This window comes from Anneissia japonica, unplaced genomic scaffold, assembly GCF_011630105.1.
Source record: "Anneissia japonica isolate Jap-2015-1 unplaced genomic scaffold, ASM1163010v1 scaffold652_len952628_cov199, whole genome shotgun sequence".
NCBI classification, from domain to species: Eukaryota; Metazoa; Echinodermata; class Crinoidea; order Comatulida; family Comatulidae; genus Anneissia; species Anneissia japonica.
In genome coordinates this window covers 296,891-313,556 of record NW_022757608.1, presented here as the reverse complement: position 1 = coordinate 313,556, position 16,666 = coordinate 296,891, and the positions used below count along the sequence as shown (strand labels likewise).

The following is a 16,666-nucleotide window of genomic DNA, read 5'->3' as shown; positions in this document are numbered from 1 at the left end:
TATATATATATATTATATATATCAATTTGCTCCACTATGTGGGAGCACTCAAGTTGTATGAATGGAGAGAGACTAGTAGGCTGTCCCATCGTTCGTAGATGATGCGGCTGTCATTGTAAATGGTAATCGATTTCAGAAAAAAAAAATTATAAAAATAACTGTATTACTATATAAACTCATGCATTGAACAGGTAGAACAATTTAAATATTTGGGGATTATTTTTGATAGGCTTACATGGAATAGTTTAATATGGATCATAAAGAAATACATTTTTAGAATATTCTGTTTAAGAAGTTGAATTATTTGAGTATCAGTGGGACTATTTTTAGATCATTTTTAAAGTTTGTCGTCATGGGGGTTCAGAAATAATGTCTTTTAAATCTGGGGGTGGTAACATTTTGGAGGGAAACTGGGAAATGCTTCAAAAGTTTATTCATAAATCTGAGAGGATGACCCGTTCGTCTTCGCGATTGGTACACTCTGTCTACTATGAACGACTGACGATCAAGTTTGAAGAGATGTGGAATGACGTGTGTCATTCCTTCTCTCCGCCGATGATCGGCACTATAGAACGAAGTGACAGTTTGAGGGTACAGGTTTCCAACACAAATCGTCACCCTCAATCGTTTATCCCTAGAGGAATTAACTTTAATGAGAGGTTTTCGAGGTAGCCATAACGAGCAATGTAATTTCCATGTATGTGGATTAATTAATATCATGTCTATGTCTAATGGTTCAACAAACTTTACCAAAGTGTATCATTAAATATGTTGCCACGAAAAAATCGGTTTTTTATGAACCCTGCGCCCGACGGTCGTCGGCAGAAGCTATTCTGTGAAAAACACAACGCCACGACGCGCGCGCAAATGATCGTTTTTAAAGTCAATTAGACTCCCATCGACAATCAGCAGACGACGTAGGGGAGCGGAGTTATAGATTCGTCGACCGAAGTTGTACGACCTTCGTACGACGCAGTGAATGTCCTGCTTTATAGGCCCCAAGTTGAATTCATATTTTGTGGTAAGCATCAGGCAAGATTGTTTTCAATAATAATGAGGGAAACTGACCGTCTGTTTTGGTTAGTAGTAATACCATATTTCATCAGATAAAGAAATAAATAATGCTACATACGGTATATACCGTGACAAACTCATATAATTAAATTCGACGTTGATTTAATGAAAATGAACAACAAAAGATTATAATCATACCATCGCGGCATGTTTAATGAAGATAACATCTGAAACAATATGGACATCTGGTTTAGTTCTTTCAGATGATGGAAGTATAAAATGGACATCCATGAGAAAGGTCACAGATGTATTTTCTAAATAATGTATTATCATGAGAGATAATGCCTCAAAACTCTACCATTATACTTTGTAACGAAACATAATTTTTACTTATCACGGATATTTCTCACGTGTAGTTGAGAAATTTCGTGGATTATGCGTTTCTTATAGGCCCTATTATTATCTTAGGATTGGATTGGATTTATTCGGTGTACACCAATGATTGCCCACGAAAGTCTAGAAGAAGACTTATTTCCAGTGGGGTCCTTCTGGTGGGAATTGGTCAGTACACCGGGAGACAATCCCCTACTCTTTTCCGAAGAGTGTACTGCGTTCTTAAATGCTCACGGGACCAACGACTTAAACGTCTAATCCTAAAGACGGTGCGCTTTGTAACTTATATTTCAGTCCTCCATCTGAAACACAAGGAGAGGCATCGATGGGAATTGAACCGGGGGCCTAGAGATCTTCTCGGTTCAGCGCACACACAGTAGCTACCACTAGATTATCCGAATGAGCAAAGCTGCTCTTATGTTTTAGGCTACCACCTGTTGATAACGGTATTTTTTAATGACAATCTTTCAATTAAATTGTGATTAATATTATAACTCCTGTCAAAATTAACTTTATACCATCCCATTTTGATAATCAGTAAATTTGTAAACTGCAATCACATTGCCCGATTAAGTTTTTCTTTGTACTTGTTTAGCGAGTCACATCTCAAAAAAATTTAGGTGGGGAGGGGTGGTTTTTGTTTAAATCAATCTACAGTATCATTAAGCTCTGAATCCTTGTTGGATTAGATACTACTTTAGCAGTGCCATGCTATAGACACAACTGTGATTGCATAGGCTTACACTCTCACATTTCCACAGCATTAATCCCATCTTTTCAACATCATGAACAAAGTAAGTAAAGACAAAGAAATTGTTCCATTTTTAATTTCATACAGAAAACAAAAAAGTTAATCATTTTCAATAGGCCTACAATAAATATATTGCACCTGGTTGTTAAAATCATTATTTTAATTAATTTAAAATAGGCCTATACTTATTTTGATTAGAATTTCCTGGAAAATATTAATATTTTTTTATTTCAAAAAAATTCCCGAAAATTCAGGTAGGGATGGTGACGCTAAATAAGTAAATTATTTTTATTTGGTTGTGATTTTGTTGATTCTAAATTTGCAAAACTGTATTACTGTACTCGAAATCTTAACATTCCTTTAACGTCGTTTTGTGTCTTATAAAAATCAGTTGTACAAAATATCAGAAAAAAATTATTTTCCTCCAGAAGCCGGCATTAACAGGTGCACGTAAAGAATTACTTGTTACTTTATTCGTTATTAACATAATGTCCATCGATCGATTTTTTTTCTATGACCTTCCTCGTCTATTGTATGTATAGTGGCCTACCAATTGTTCAGTGTGGCTTGGAATTAAATAAACTTGGTTACGTTGGAGTTGGTCTGTTGAACATCAGCAGGCAAATAGTGATCAACATTATCTTTAACATATTATATTCAACGGAACGGTCAACATACAAATGCTCTGATGGAGACAATAGGAAAGCAGTTTTATAGAGGTAGGCCTGCAGTAAGTTTAACTTGTAGGGAAATTATAAAGTGTACACTGAGAACGCAACATAAGATTTTATTCTTCCTTATGACTGGTGCTAAATTATTAGTTGATGAGATACCAAAATAATAACACTGAATAAAGTTGACAATTGTGATCATGTAGCACAGGTGGGGAAAGTGCGGCCCGACAGCGATTTTTTTTTTTTTTTTTGCGGCCCGCGAAAATGAATTAAAAACCCATGTGCGGCCCACCAAGCAACATTGGCTAGAAAACACCTTGTTTTATATGGCCCGACACCGATCATGTAACATTAAAACTGAGAATAAAGTGTTAGAGAAAACAAATAAAGAAACAAATTCAGGAAATATTTCTAGTGTTTCGAAAGTATATTCGACTTCAATAATGGCGGATCCAGAGATGTCCAAAGGGGAGTGTGTGGGGGCGAAAGTGTGGCCGACGTCGACGAGACAACACCATCCTATGTTGTCCGGGGGCATCTCAAAATTTTGGTGTGACACCCGAAAATAAAATTTGAGGCGTTATTTATCAGCAACCATTAATGTGTGATGTACCTAGAAAATAAACCTAAAACAAATTGTCTTTGGTGTTTAAGCAAAAAATGTTTGGCTTTTTTATCAGCGATTTTCGGCAATAATAGAAATCTAATTAATCTGTGTTATGTACCGTAGGAAATACAACTTAAAAACATTGTCTGATGTATTTGTGCCTTATCTTTACACGCTTTCTCATACTTCTCAAATAATGAAGACACGCACAATCGAGTCGTATTTGTTTAGTACTTTTCAGACGTTTGTGAGCAGAGATACCGTGTTATAAGACTCGGCTAATTTTCATTTCAACAATTTTCAAGCATCTTCTTGACTTATGAAATAACATTGCGGACGAAAAGTGGGGAACCACCTTAAAAATAATTGGGGGAATTTCCCACCCCTCTGTCCCCACCCAATGATCTGCGCCCATGATGATGAATTATGATATCGTCAATGTTAAAGTTCAGTCATCATACACAATGTTTTCTTTTTCATCAAGTGTTAAGTTAAGTTACTGTATAGGCGTAATACCAGCTGACCCGTTGCCATTCGCCTTTTGCCACCATGCAGTGCCGCATACAATGTGCACATAAGGTATTGTTTAGCATAATCACAATGATAAATGCTTGCGATACACAATGTACATCTGAGAAAAGTGTCCTTTATGGAGGTGTCCCTTAAATAGATTCTTTGTAATTTTACCTAAAAATCTTCGAATATCAGCCGTAATTATTGTATGCCTATTCAAGTACTTGACGGAATTTAAAACTGCGAATTAACAAAGCATTGTATTGCAAATAGTAATTTTAAATATTTTCAAATCGATTTTAAATAATGAGAATCAATAACCTGCTACGGCCGGACCTTTTAAAAAAAGTATTCCACACTTGGTCCTTCCACGACCCATTGTTCAAGCGAACGCAAAGTAAAGTATGTGAGCATTATGTAAAATATAGGCATAGCCTTTATAAAAGAGTCATGTGAAAAAAAATAGTTTCTACGTTTGGTTAGGATCAATGTGTGTCTGTTTTAATAACAATAATATGAAAATTTATAGCGCACAATCCGCCTCAGATTATAGGCCTACGCTCACTGTGCTTATTTCACAATTAGGCCTAGATGGAGCAATATATGCTGTCAACTGAAATAAAATTAATACAGTATAAGAATCTATGTCTTGCATGGCGCGTTCCAAAACCGCTATTCAGGAGACAGTTTCACATTTTTAGTTCGAAGCTACTAAGAGACTCTTTTTTGGGCCCGAAGGTTCTACTGGTATAATAATTATTCTATCATCAAAGGTCAATACATGCGACCCGCCTTTGGCCTTATTCAGGGCATCCCATTGTGATGTCTGGGTACCTTCTTGTTCGCTTCACAATTTTATGTGCGTTCGTTGTGCAGCATGATTTCACTTTACTCAATAAAATTAATTTATCACCAGAACCTTAATTTCAGTCTTTTTGTGAATTTATTTGATGCCTCTGTAATAGTCAAAATAATTATTATTCTACCATCAAAGATCAAGTCCACATGTCACAAAAATGTAGGCTAAACATGTTGGTGTGGTTCATGTGGAGTCCGTCTTGTTTATATAACCTTGTGGATTGAAATTCAAGCTAGTTTAATTTTATGATTTCGAATGTGCATCATTTATGGAAGTCTCCGTTACAATTTGTTAAATAGAATGGGTCGACCAACAGAGTTTGTCAACCGTAAAGCTGGGTATTGTTGCTGATGTAAATGAATAGGAATCAAATGATCTGTGTGCTGTGACGCCCATGCCCCGAATTGAATTCAACAATAGAATCGCCTTGATTATTATGTGACCTGCAGCAGGTTATAATGTAGCACCGTGCGCCTGGTCACCACTGTCCGTGTTTGCCAAATGCACTAAACGCTATTAACGATCTTCAATATGACTGTTTGCAATAATGTTTTATTCAAAGGCATGAAGATCAAATGGCCATTTCTACTTTTGTGTTCAGGGATTGTTATGTACTGTGTTTACTTGGACGTGGCTTCGGAGAACTACAGAACCATGAGGTGAGTATTTGTCATCTTTATTTCCTTTCGTAAGTTAAAGAATGCATCCTTGGTACATGTACTGGCAATACTTTTTGAAATAGAAGTATGTAGTATCACGTACCATACCAAGGCGGTATAAAAATACCTATTGCATATATTATTAATTATAGATCATATGGGAGCAAAAGTTTGTGACGATTTACCGTCAGACACATGCACAAATCTGGAAGGAATAGACGATCGTCATTCTTTTAGGGTATATCTTACCACTATTGGCATTTTTTGGGTTATATATATCGTTAAAAAATAATTTTACAGTATTCATTATTCAAATTACATTAGTATTACCATGCATGGTAGGCCGTCCACTGTAGGTCTACCATGGTAATACCTTATTATTACCATGGTAGGCCTACAGTGGAAGGAGCAAAATAATTTTTCCGTAGGTTAGTAAGTGCGGCTGATATACAGTAAATCCATATTCAAATTGTTGTTCACTTAAAAGTGACCATATTATCAATAAGTAAATAGGTGACGAGTAAGGAATCATCACAACATTTTAGCATGTACTGCATAATGCAATTTTTACTACGTTCTTTACGACAGTGTCTTACACGGACTTTTGTCTTTTTTCTGTTTTTTTTTTCAACATTATATTTTAAACACAATTATTGGCTCAAAGTTCTTTATTTAAATGGTAATTTTTCTGTCATTTGCAAAGGTCTTTCTGAAATTGTAGTTAAAGACGTAACAGTATTCAATATTATGCTTTATAGTATATTATGTTGTATAGGCCGGATGGCAATACTGCAGATATTAGGCCGACTGGGCTTCACATGATGACTCTAACAATTATTATGATAATCCCGTGGCGGATCCTGAGGGGTGATGGTCGCCGTGATGATCATTAAGAGTTTCGCCTAAGACCCCACACTAAGGCTCTGTCTCTGGCTACGATCAGGTGCCTTTAACACTGTTATTTTGAAGGAGTTATTTTAACTCGAAAGGAGTTATTCTGTACCTTTTTTTAGGTACAGAATAACTCCTTTGGAGTTAAAATGACTCCTTCAAAATAACAATGAAAGACATTAAGATACACCATAGATACACCGACTACAGGGCCATCGGAACCGCACCGGCCAAACCAGCTATGACCGGATCACTTTTTCTCGTACTTTTATTAATTTTGAAAATTCATAATTGTATAAAAATACAATAACAATAGGCCTAAATATAGAATGTGTGGCTGGAGTCGGCAAAACTGTCACAGTGGTATACGTCACAGTGGTATACGTGTAAAGTCGGCCCTAATTACTTGAGGCAAAAAAAAAAAAAAAAAGTTAAACCCCTAAAGTGAAGAACATTCAATTTTTTTTAAATTATGACTTTGCTATTTCCGGGTTTTACTCTTACACCGTCAATTGCCAGACGATAGCAAAGTGTCTACTGACCCCTGAGGGGACAGTAGTCACCAAACCGAGATCATTTTATTTGGTTCTCAGGGAAAATTTAATCAGGGAAATAACTAGGCCTATATTTGTCAGATGTGATGATGAAGAAATTAGAAACAAAAGTGTTGTAATTAGGTGTATATCTTAATTAAAATTTATCTTTAGATGACATAGCCATGAAAATTGTCTCTAAAGTAAATAGTAGAATTCGCTTTTTCTGTAGGAATGCTTACATGTTAGATTAAGATAGACGACGGCTACTGTTCCTCACTCATTCAACTCCTATTGGATTACGCCTCCCCTGCATGGGTACCGAGCGTTGCTCATTGGAAACAAATATATTCAAATCAAATCTATTATCGATTACAAAGAGGATTTCTGTAGAGTCTATGCGCAATCCATTTGTCTTCCAAAATTGAACTATAGTATGCATCATCTGTGGAAATGAACAATGAAATATTTGATAACCTTCAATATTAACATCAATATCAAGTTGTTAGTACGGTGTCAAGTATCTGATGGCCCGATTGCTCTTAAGCGCCACGTCACGTTGTAAAAGCTGGGCCCTTTTCTGAGACCTTGGTTGGCAATCGATCGATTGAACCCATTTATAATAAATTCAGAATTTCATATTTCAAACGGCACTTATTAATGGATGACTTTGTTCAAATTTATCTATAAGATTTGGCGAATTCTTTAATACCATTAGTAAAAGGTTAATTGCATTATGTTGTATAAAAGAAAGAAAAGAAATTTGAAGGACATTACCACCTCCATTACAGTAACTTAAACTATTATTTTAACTACATTCTGACTAAATTATATATTTTTAATTTATTACTTATTGTCGTGTTTATGTGAATTACGTTTTAAACATTTAACACCTATTACTTAAGGAACCCGGTTATTAGACTGTTGTATGAAGCGATTATTTTAACTACGTTCTGACTAAATTATATATTTTTAATTTATTACCTATATTGTCGTGCTTTTAAGTGAATTACGTTTTAAACATTTAACACCTATTACTTAAGGAACCCGGTTATTAGACTGTGGTATGAAGCGATTATTTTAACTACGTTCTGACTAAATTATATATTTTTAATTTATTACTGTACCTATATTGTCGTGCTTTTATGTGAATTATGTTTTAAACATTTAACACCTATTACTTAAGGAACTCGGTTATTGGACTGTTGTATGAAGCGATTTAAAGATCTACAATAATTTTGACATTTTTAATTTTTATCATAATACCCTTACTCTGCTATTAATAATATTGCTTTATATTATTAGTACTTTGTTTTAACTCTATATAGTAATAGTTTATTAATAAAATGTTGATATAATAATTAAATCAGTTATAGCTTTTTCCTGTATCAATAGTAGACCTATTCGAATAAACTCCCCTGGGCGTTTTCTCTAATAAACGTCCATCTAAATACTGTGAACGAAACTAAGGGAAGCAAAATCATTCTTAACACATGTTCTACACCAGTAGAATTACATTTTTGTCTAACCTGGTTTTGATCAGTGATGACGCAATAACACATTTTGACTGTATTATGTATTGTAGTTCCACCACATTACAGTGAAAATAAGTGGCTTATTATTCAGTATAGTACGTATCCATTTTACATCAAAAAATACAAACGCCTTCCTCAAATAAGCGTCCCCTCAGAAACCCTTCTCAACAATATACGCCCCCGGGGCGTTTTTAAAAAAATAAATAAATACGGTATTTATGTACCAGGGAACAGTGAAATTACTACTAATTTCACTGTTCCCTGGTATGTACTGGTACTTTACATTTAATTTATGCATTATGTTAAGACTTTTCAATTGATGATGCACCGGTACATGTACGCACCACATTGTGTGCGCCACTGTTGTGATGATCCAATAAATCATATCAGAAAAGAAATAAGTACACATTCGGTAGGAAGAGAACGATACAGTGGAAATATTCAGAAGAAAAATGGTGTTATACTACATGGAACACCTTTAAACCGATTGAAACACACTCATACGGTGATGGTACCTAAAATAGCAATACCACCAACAGGCCCTTGTATTGAAATGTCTAAAATCAGTAATGCATAAAATCTGCCGATCTGACTCCAGTTGATATTTTGACATCCAGTCCGAGTAACCTGTAGAAATATAAGTTGTATTTTCACATTGTTAAATGAAAATGAACGATAACCGAGCCTATCAGCCTGAAAACATGAAGATTTAAATTTCAAATCGTAACGTCAGTATTGCGTGTTACGTGAAATTATGGTAGTGATAATTAGTGATGCGATTCTGACATTAAAACGTGTAAATAAAAGAAATCAACAATAAGAGACAGTATATATATATATCGTCATTATGTGCAAACAAACACAAACAACGGAGAGATTACGTTAAACTATTATGATAGATTACTGAGGTACCGGTAGATGTTTTCTCTACATGTTATTTATGTGTTGTTTTATGTTTGGTTTAAAAAAAGTTCTCTGGTATCTTGCATAATCTACACGGAACTGCCTCTTGTAGGCATCATGGCGCTTGAACATGCTGTAGCTTAATCCATGTGTTCTGAAGATTTTTTTTTGCAGGAGGTATAACTCCGATTAAACACGACCAGTTTAACATCAAAAGTCGATACCGGGATAAACGTTGATTTTTTGAGTAAATGGTCCTACAATAACAATACAGTAGTATAATAATAATAATAATATTTATTGACATTACACTTTTACATCAGTGGCAGCACACAAGAAAGTGGCGCAGTCAAACTTAAACTAATGAACAAATAGTAAAAACAACAACTTAAAGCTAAACAAATGAAAGAACTTATGAACAAAGAGTAAAAGAACAACTTAAAGCTAAACAAATGAAAGAACTTAACTAAAGAAAATACAACTTAGATCTAAAATAAATCATGAACATCCCTCACCCTCCCCACACAAATAATGTACATAATACACATTACGTGCATACAGTACCCAACCCAAATATGTGTGCATATATATATACATATATATACATACATATATATACATATATACACTCATATAAATATACATACACACACATTCACATACATACACATATATACATATATATATATATATACATACATACATACACACATACATACACATATATACATACATACACACACACACATACACACACCTACATACATACACACATATAAATACACATATACATACAGTACACATATACATATATGTACACATATACATATGTACACATATACATATATGTACACCCTAGTATCCTAGGGTGTAAACTCATATTGTATTCTCATGAATGGTGTTAATTACGATACATTGCGTCAGCTGACGGCTTTGCATGAATTGAAAACCTTGGGATGTCCAGTGGTCAACTGATAATCGATACGCTATTGTTGTGCCATGGAGGTATACTAAAGAATGGTCGTGCTGAGTTGCATGGTTCGCCTAGTTATCCGACTAATAAATATTGCAACAGGTTGAAAAATTTAGACGATTACAGGTGGCCTCGATTTACTCTTGAAAGCAATTTTGCATAATGAACATAAAATGAAATGGAAATGGTTAAACTTCATTAAGCAGCTTCTTTCGAAGCATGACTTAAACCATGAATTTTGTGTAAATCAGTCAATAAACCTTTCATCTGATTTTAAACTCATAAATTGTATAAATGATGATAATGAATGGTTTGAAAGCGCTTGTAAGAAATCAAATTTAAATGAATATCTCAGATATAAAAACAAACCCTTTTATGAAACACATCTATGTGATAAAACTAACTTCAAAGGAATCAGTCTGAAGTTTAAAGCGAGGTCTAATTGTTTAGCTTTAGAAGGTAGGGAAAGTACTTGGTATGATGGATGCACAGGTTTTTGCAAATTATGTAACTGTAAACTCTGCGGAAAATATAGAGCACTTTCTATTAGAATGCCCACAATTTTATAATATTAGGACTAAGACCTTCCATGAAATTAAAATTGCTCTATTTAAAAATAATTTACATGAATATTGGGATAATTTCTCCAATGGTTCACCAGATCTAAAAATTCATTACTTGCTTGATGATCTTTTCTGAACAAATTCTACTTTTGGTTTCATTTTTTATAGGCCTACATGTATTAAAGAATATCTAAAAGATGCATGGGAAAAACGACCCATGCTAATAATGTTAATAGTTTATAAGTTGTTTTTTTTCTTCTTCCTTTACATGATTTTATGAAAAGCTGTACTTTTGTTGTGTATTTGATATGAATGTTTTTACATCCACTTCACATTGCATTTATTATATTATGTGCTTGTTTTTATTTATTTATCTGTCTATTTTTATTTACTTTATTTTTAGTTAAGATTTTAAATTTTTAGAATAATATTATTTTAATTGCATCTGGATTTTTCATTAATATTATCTCTTATTTTTATGGATTTTATCTTCAACTTTTGTTCTGTTGTATGGTCGAACCTCTCCTGCGTGAGAGTGTTCCTCTGCTTTGAAAGAGAGAGCCAATAAATTATTAATTACAATACAACTCTGAAAATTCTGGGGAGCATGGAATAGGCCTAATTCACACATAGTTTAAATTACCGTAAATATACTTTGTCGGTCGAATGTACCCTCAACCCCCTAATTAAGGGAATATGTAATGTAATGTAAATGTAACGTACTGTATGGTGCAATGTAGTTGTATTTGTATAGCGCCTATTAAATACACAATCAATAGATCGTCCCAAAGCGCTTACGAAATAAGAGATCGATTGATTGACAAAGATGTGTCCCTTTCTTGATACTGTAACAACAGGAGTTTCCTCTATTTAGGAACACAACCAAACACGTGAAATTGTCGCCTTTAGAGTTTTTTGATACGTAATCAGTCAACGAGACATAAAGCTCTTTATAATATTTAAATTGACCTAAGTTTGAGTTACAACATACAATAATAAAGTATAAAAACACTGGTAGCTCTTTAAAGACTAACTTCATTTATTTATTACACAAGCTTTCGCCAGTGATTCATGCTGGCTTCATAAATTGAGCAAGGCCCAGCATGGATAAAGTAACGAAACTTTAAAAAGTGCCCGTTATTAAATATTACAGTATAACCAATTTTGAATCATCATCAATTATTATTATTATTATTATTATTATTATTATTATTATTATTATTATTATTATTATTATTATTATTATTATTATTATTATTATTATTATTATTAATATTATTAATATTATTATTATTATTATTATTATTATTATTAATAATAATATTATTATTCAATTTTAAATCATCATCAAATCATTATCATCTCTTATTGTTATTAATTAATAATAATATTATTAATCCAATCGTTGTTATCATTTTCGTTATTGTTGTAATAAAACCTTGTTGGTCTACAATTATCAATATTTTATATCAATTATATTATTTATATTACTTTATAAATATTAGGCACTATTCCATTACTTGCTTGATGATCTTTTCTGAACAAATTCCACTTTTGGTTTCATTTTTGATAGGCCTACATGCATTAAAGAATATCTAAAAGATGCATGGCAAAAACGAACACATGTTTTAAATGACCCTGCTAATAATGTTAATAGTTTATAAGTTGTTTTTTTTTTCTTCTTCCTTTACATTATTTTATGAAAAGACATTAACTGTACTTTTGTTGTGTATTTGATATGTATGTTTTTACATCCACTTCACATTGCATTTATTATATTATGTGCTTGTTTTTATTTATTTATCTATCTATTATTTTATTTACTTTATTTTCAGTTAAGATTTTAAATTTTTAGAATAATATTATTTTAATTGCATCTGGATTTTTCATTAATATTATATCTTATTTTTATGGATTTTATCTTCAACTTTTGTTCTGTTGTATGGTCGAACCTCTCCTGCGTGAGAGTGTTCCTCTGCTTTGAAAGAGAGAGCCAATAAATTATTAATTACAATACAACTCTGAAGATTCCGGGGAGCATGGAATAGGCCTAATTCACACATAGTTTAAATTACCGTAAATATACTTTGTCGGTCGAATGTACCCTCAACCCCCTAATTAAGGGAATATGTAATGTAATGTAAATGTAACGTCTGTATGGTGCAATGTAGTTGTATTTGTATAGCGCTTATTAAATACACAATCAATAGATCGTCCCAAAGCGCTTGCGAAATAAGAGATCGATTGATTGACAAAGATGTGTCCCTTTCTTGATACTGTAACAATAGGAGTTTCCTCTATTTAGGAACACAACCAAACACGTGAAATTGTCGCCTTTAGAGGTTTTTGATACGTAATCAGTCAACGAGACATAAAGCTCTTTATAATATTTAAATTGACCTAAGTATGAGTTACAACATACAGTAATAAAGTATAAAAACACTGGTAGCTCTTTAAAGACTAACTTCATTTATTTATTACACAAGCTTTCGCCAGTGAGTCATGCTGGCTTCATAAATTGAGCAAGGCCCAGCATGGATAAAGTAACGAAACTTTAAAAAGTGCCCGTGATTAAATATTACAGTATAACCAATTTTGAATCATCATCAAATAATCATCATCTATTATTATTATTATTATTATTATTATTATTATTATTATTATTATTATTATTATTATTATTATTATTATTATGAATAATAATAATAATAATAATATTATTCAATTTTAAATCATCATCAAATCATTATCATCTCTTATTGTTATTAATTAATAATAATATTATTAATCCAATCGTTATCATTTTCGTTATTGTTGTAATAAAACCTTGTTGGTCTACAATTATCAATATTTTATATCAATTATATTATTTATATTACTTTATAAATATTAGGCACTATTCCTGGTAACTTCAGGTATCTTTGACTTTCTTGTATTTCTTTTATATTTCAACAGATACGCAAATTATTTGACTGTTCGATTGACAGGCAACACTTCTCAAGTGATTCCTTCTCTGAATAATACAGAAGCAGATACAGCTACCGCTGTAAAAGGCCTACATTATCCTAAAGTACCACAACCTAGATGGTTTGATGTTAATTCTACGATTGCCGGGTCCGTATATATCAATCATGCAGACGTTACTTCAACTGGCAATTCTATAATTACCAAACCTGCAACAATTAATAAAGTGAGTGTTAACCATGCAGATGTTCAGCCAAATTGTAAACCACATGAAACTGTTGTGTTCTTGAAGACGCACAAGACAGGTAGTTCGACACTTACCACTACCCTTGAAAGGTACGGATACAAAAGAAATTTATCAATCGCAATACCAAAACGCAATTTGCATATTATCAGTTCCGGCTATTTTAATCCATCCCAAGTTTACCCTGGAAAATTCGACATGCTGGTAAACCACGTGAGATTCAAAAAGTCTGAAATGCAGAAAGTGATGAAGCCGAACGCCAAATACTTCACCATCATTAGGGACCCTAGGACCCAGATCGAATCTGTCTTCGGGTACTTTCTATTATTCAAAGGTTTTAGACTTCCAGAAGAAAATGCTTTTAAGACATTTATATCTAGACCACAGTATTACTGGGATAGATACCCATCCTTTGCAATGCGAAATCACCTCAAAAACCCAAATCTTTATGATCTTGGTCTTGAGACCAGAGATCAGGAAAATACAGTGCTTGTTGATAAGGCTATTAAACGTATTGCTAGCGAATTCGATCTTGTTCTTATCCAAGAATATTATAATGAATCTTTATTACTTTTAAAGAAATTGTTGTGCTTTAGCTTTGAAGATATATTGTACATACCTAAAGGAGTTCGAAGTTCTAAGCGACGTTATACACTTTCGGGTGCATTGCGTGAATCAATCAACAAGTGGAGCTGGGCAGATGCGAAACTTTATGCTCATTTCAACAAAACATTCTGGGAACGAGTTAAAGAATATGGGCCTACGTTTCAAGAGGATTTAAAATATTTCGAGTATAGACTTGAAGAAACGCGTAAAAACTGTACAATTGAAAATGCTACCAAAGATAACTCTGCTCATCGCGAATCATTTTTAGTGCTTCATCCAAAGGCAGATAAGAGTTGTCTATTAATGATGAAGTCTGACCCAGACATGACGAAATTAATACGAGTAAAGCAATATGGAAATATATCTAGGAGAATATATAATAAGTCAAAATCAGTAGTAGGGAAAGTTAAAAGTAGGATATCGATACCCGACCGACGAAAGATATCGATTCCCAACCGACGAAGGATATCGATGTCCGTCCGACGTAGGATGCATACTTTAAAGACACAATTTAAAGAGACCTAGGCCTATATACATTTATTATGAAAATAAAAGGTTGTGCTCTACTTTTATTATGAAAATAACAGCTTATTTTTTTAAGTAAAGTTAAAGATATATCCTACTGCCTGTATTGAGCTAAAAGTAATTAAATTCAATTTCATATTTGAATTTGCTTAATTTTTGAAAATTGTAAGTAATCTAAACTTGCAAGTAAAAATTCAAATAAGAAAATCCCCGCACTGGTACTGGTATAGGCATTTAGAATGCGCCTCTTCCTTGAGGTTATGAAGCGCAGTTGTTTTCACTGGTCATTGGGTCCACATGTTTTAAGTGTTGCTGATAATATAAAATAAACCATGTAGGTATTATAGTAATATCTTTATGGATAAACTTTATAATAATGTTGCAGTTCTGTGCCATAAAACTATATCAATGATCCGCTTCGTCTGCTATCGAAAATCAGCGGGCGGCATGGCATGTTAAGTGCTCACAGAGAGCGGAGATTCGATTCGTCGGTCGAAGGTCGTACAACGCAAGTGTTTACATGGCTATACATCCAGCATGTGTCCAGTACTATTTGTGTCTGAAAGAAGTCGCTGATTTTTTGCAAAATTATTTGTATCCATACAAGAGTTAATAAATACAATTTTGCATAACATTTGTTGGTATACAGTCAAATAGTCAAACTTCTAATTTACATGCAACTTGGGACCAACTAGCGGTTGTAAAAATTAATTTTTTATTTTTTTATTTATTTAATATAATTGGTAGTAAATTAGAATTGTTAAATCAATGGCTGGCGAAGGTTTGATAACTGTTATGGTAAACACCATTTATTTTATCGCCAAATGTTCTTTGAAATTTGATTGTAAAATAATGGTGAAAATAAAAGTAGGTAGTCATGCCCCAAGCTACAGTACAAGATCTTAAAATCGATACCATCACATCACTATGGTTCTAGTTCAAGTTGTAAGAATATGTTGTAGTTTGGAGTGTTGTACATCGGAGAATTCGACTGTTAAGGCTATGTGTATATGTCACACGTTGCAATTTTAAATCCTTATCTTTTTAAACACGTTTAGGACCTATTTGTTTGATATAGGTCATATTAAAAACGTACTCGTTGTCTTTTTCGACAACGCTATTAAAGAATAATTATAGGCTTTTAAATTGGCCTACTTTTATAAAATACCGAAACCTCTGATCTAAACTGCTGTTAGTGTGGTTTACAATAAAGGCATGGACAGGAGTTTTTTTTTTTATTAAATTATACTCGGTTGCTATTTAGGCATCCTGTATTAGTAAATTTTATATACGAATAAAACGTAATCGCATAGACAGTGGCGGATTCAGAGGGACAGCCTCATTACTAGCAAACCCAATTAGTTACTGTGTTAAAAGTACAGTAGTTGGACCTCGAACAACAATAGTTTTCTCAGGTAAAATAACTGTTAAGGTGGGTCATAAACAGAGTACTGGGTTT

General features: G+C 33.1%; 1 protein-coding gene across 1 annotated transcript; it reads left to right on the top strand.

The window, feature by feature from the left end:
- Positions 1–2,730: 2,730 nt before the first annotated feature.
- LOC117124836 (galactose-3-O-sulfotransferase 2-like) lies at positions 2,731–15,758 on the top strand. Its single transcript, XM_033271172.1, has 3 exons — positions 2,731–2,877; positions 5,374–5,470; positions 13,824–15,758. The coding sequence occupies exons 1-3, from the start codon at positions 2,847–2,849 to the stop codon at positions 15,205–15,207; spliced, it is 1,512 nt and encodes a 503-aa protein (XP_033127063.1). The 5' UTR covers positions 2,731–2,846; the 3' UTR covers positions 15,208–15,758.
- Positions 15,759–16,666: the final 908 nt, after the last annotated feature.

Excerpts from the sequence above, each read along its gene's own strand:
- LOC117124836 (XM_033271172.1), top strand. The coding sequence starts at position 2,847 with ATGGAGACAATAGGAAAGCAGTTTTATAGAG. Across the intron at positions 2,878-5,373 it reads AGGAAAGCAGTTTTATAGAG|GCATGAAGATCAAATGGCCA; the intron begins GTAGGCCTGCAG and ends TTTTATTCAAAG. Across the intron at positions 5,471-13,823 it reads GAGAACTACAGAACCATGAG|ATACGCAAATTATTTGACTG; the intron begins GTGAGTATTTGT and ends ATATTTCAACAG.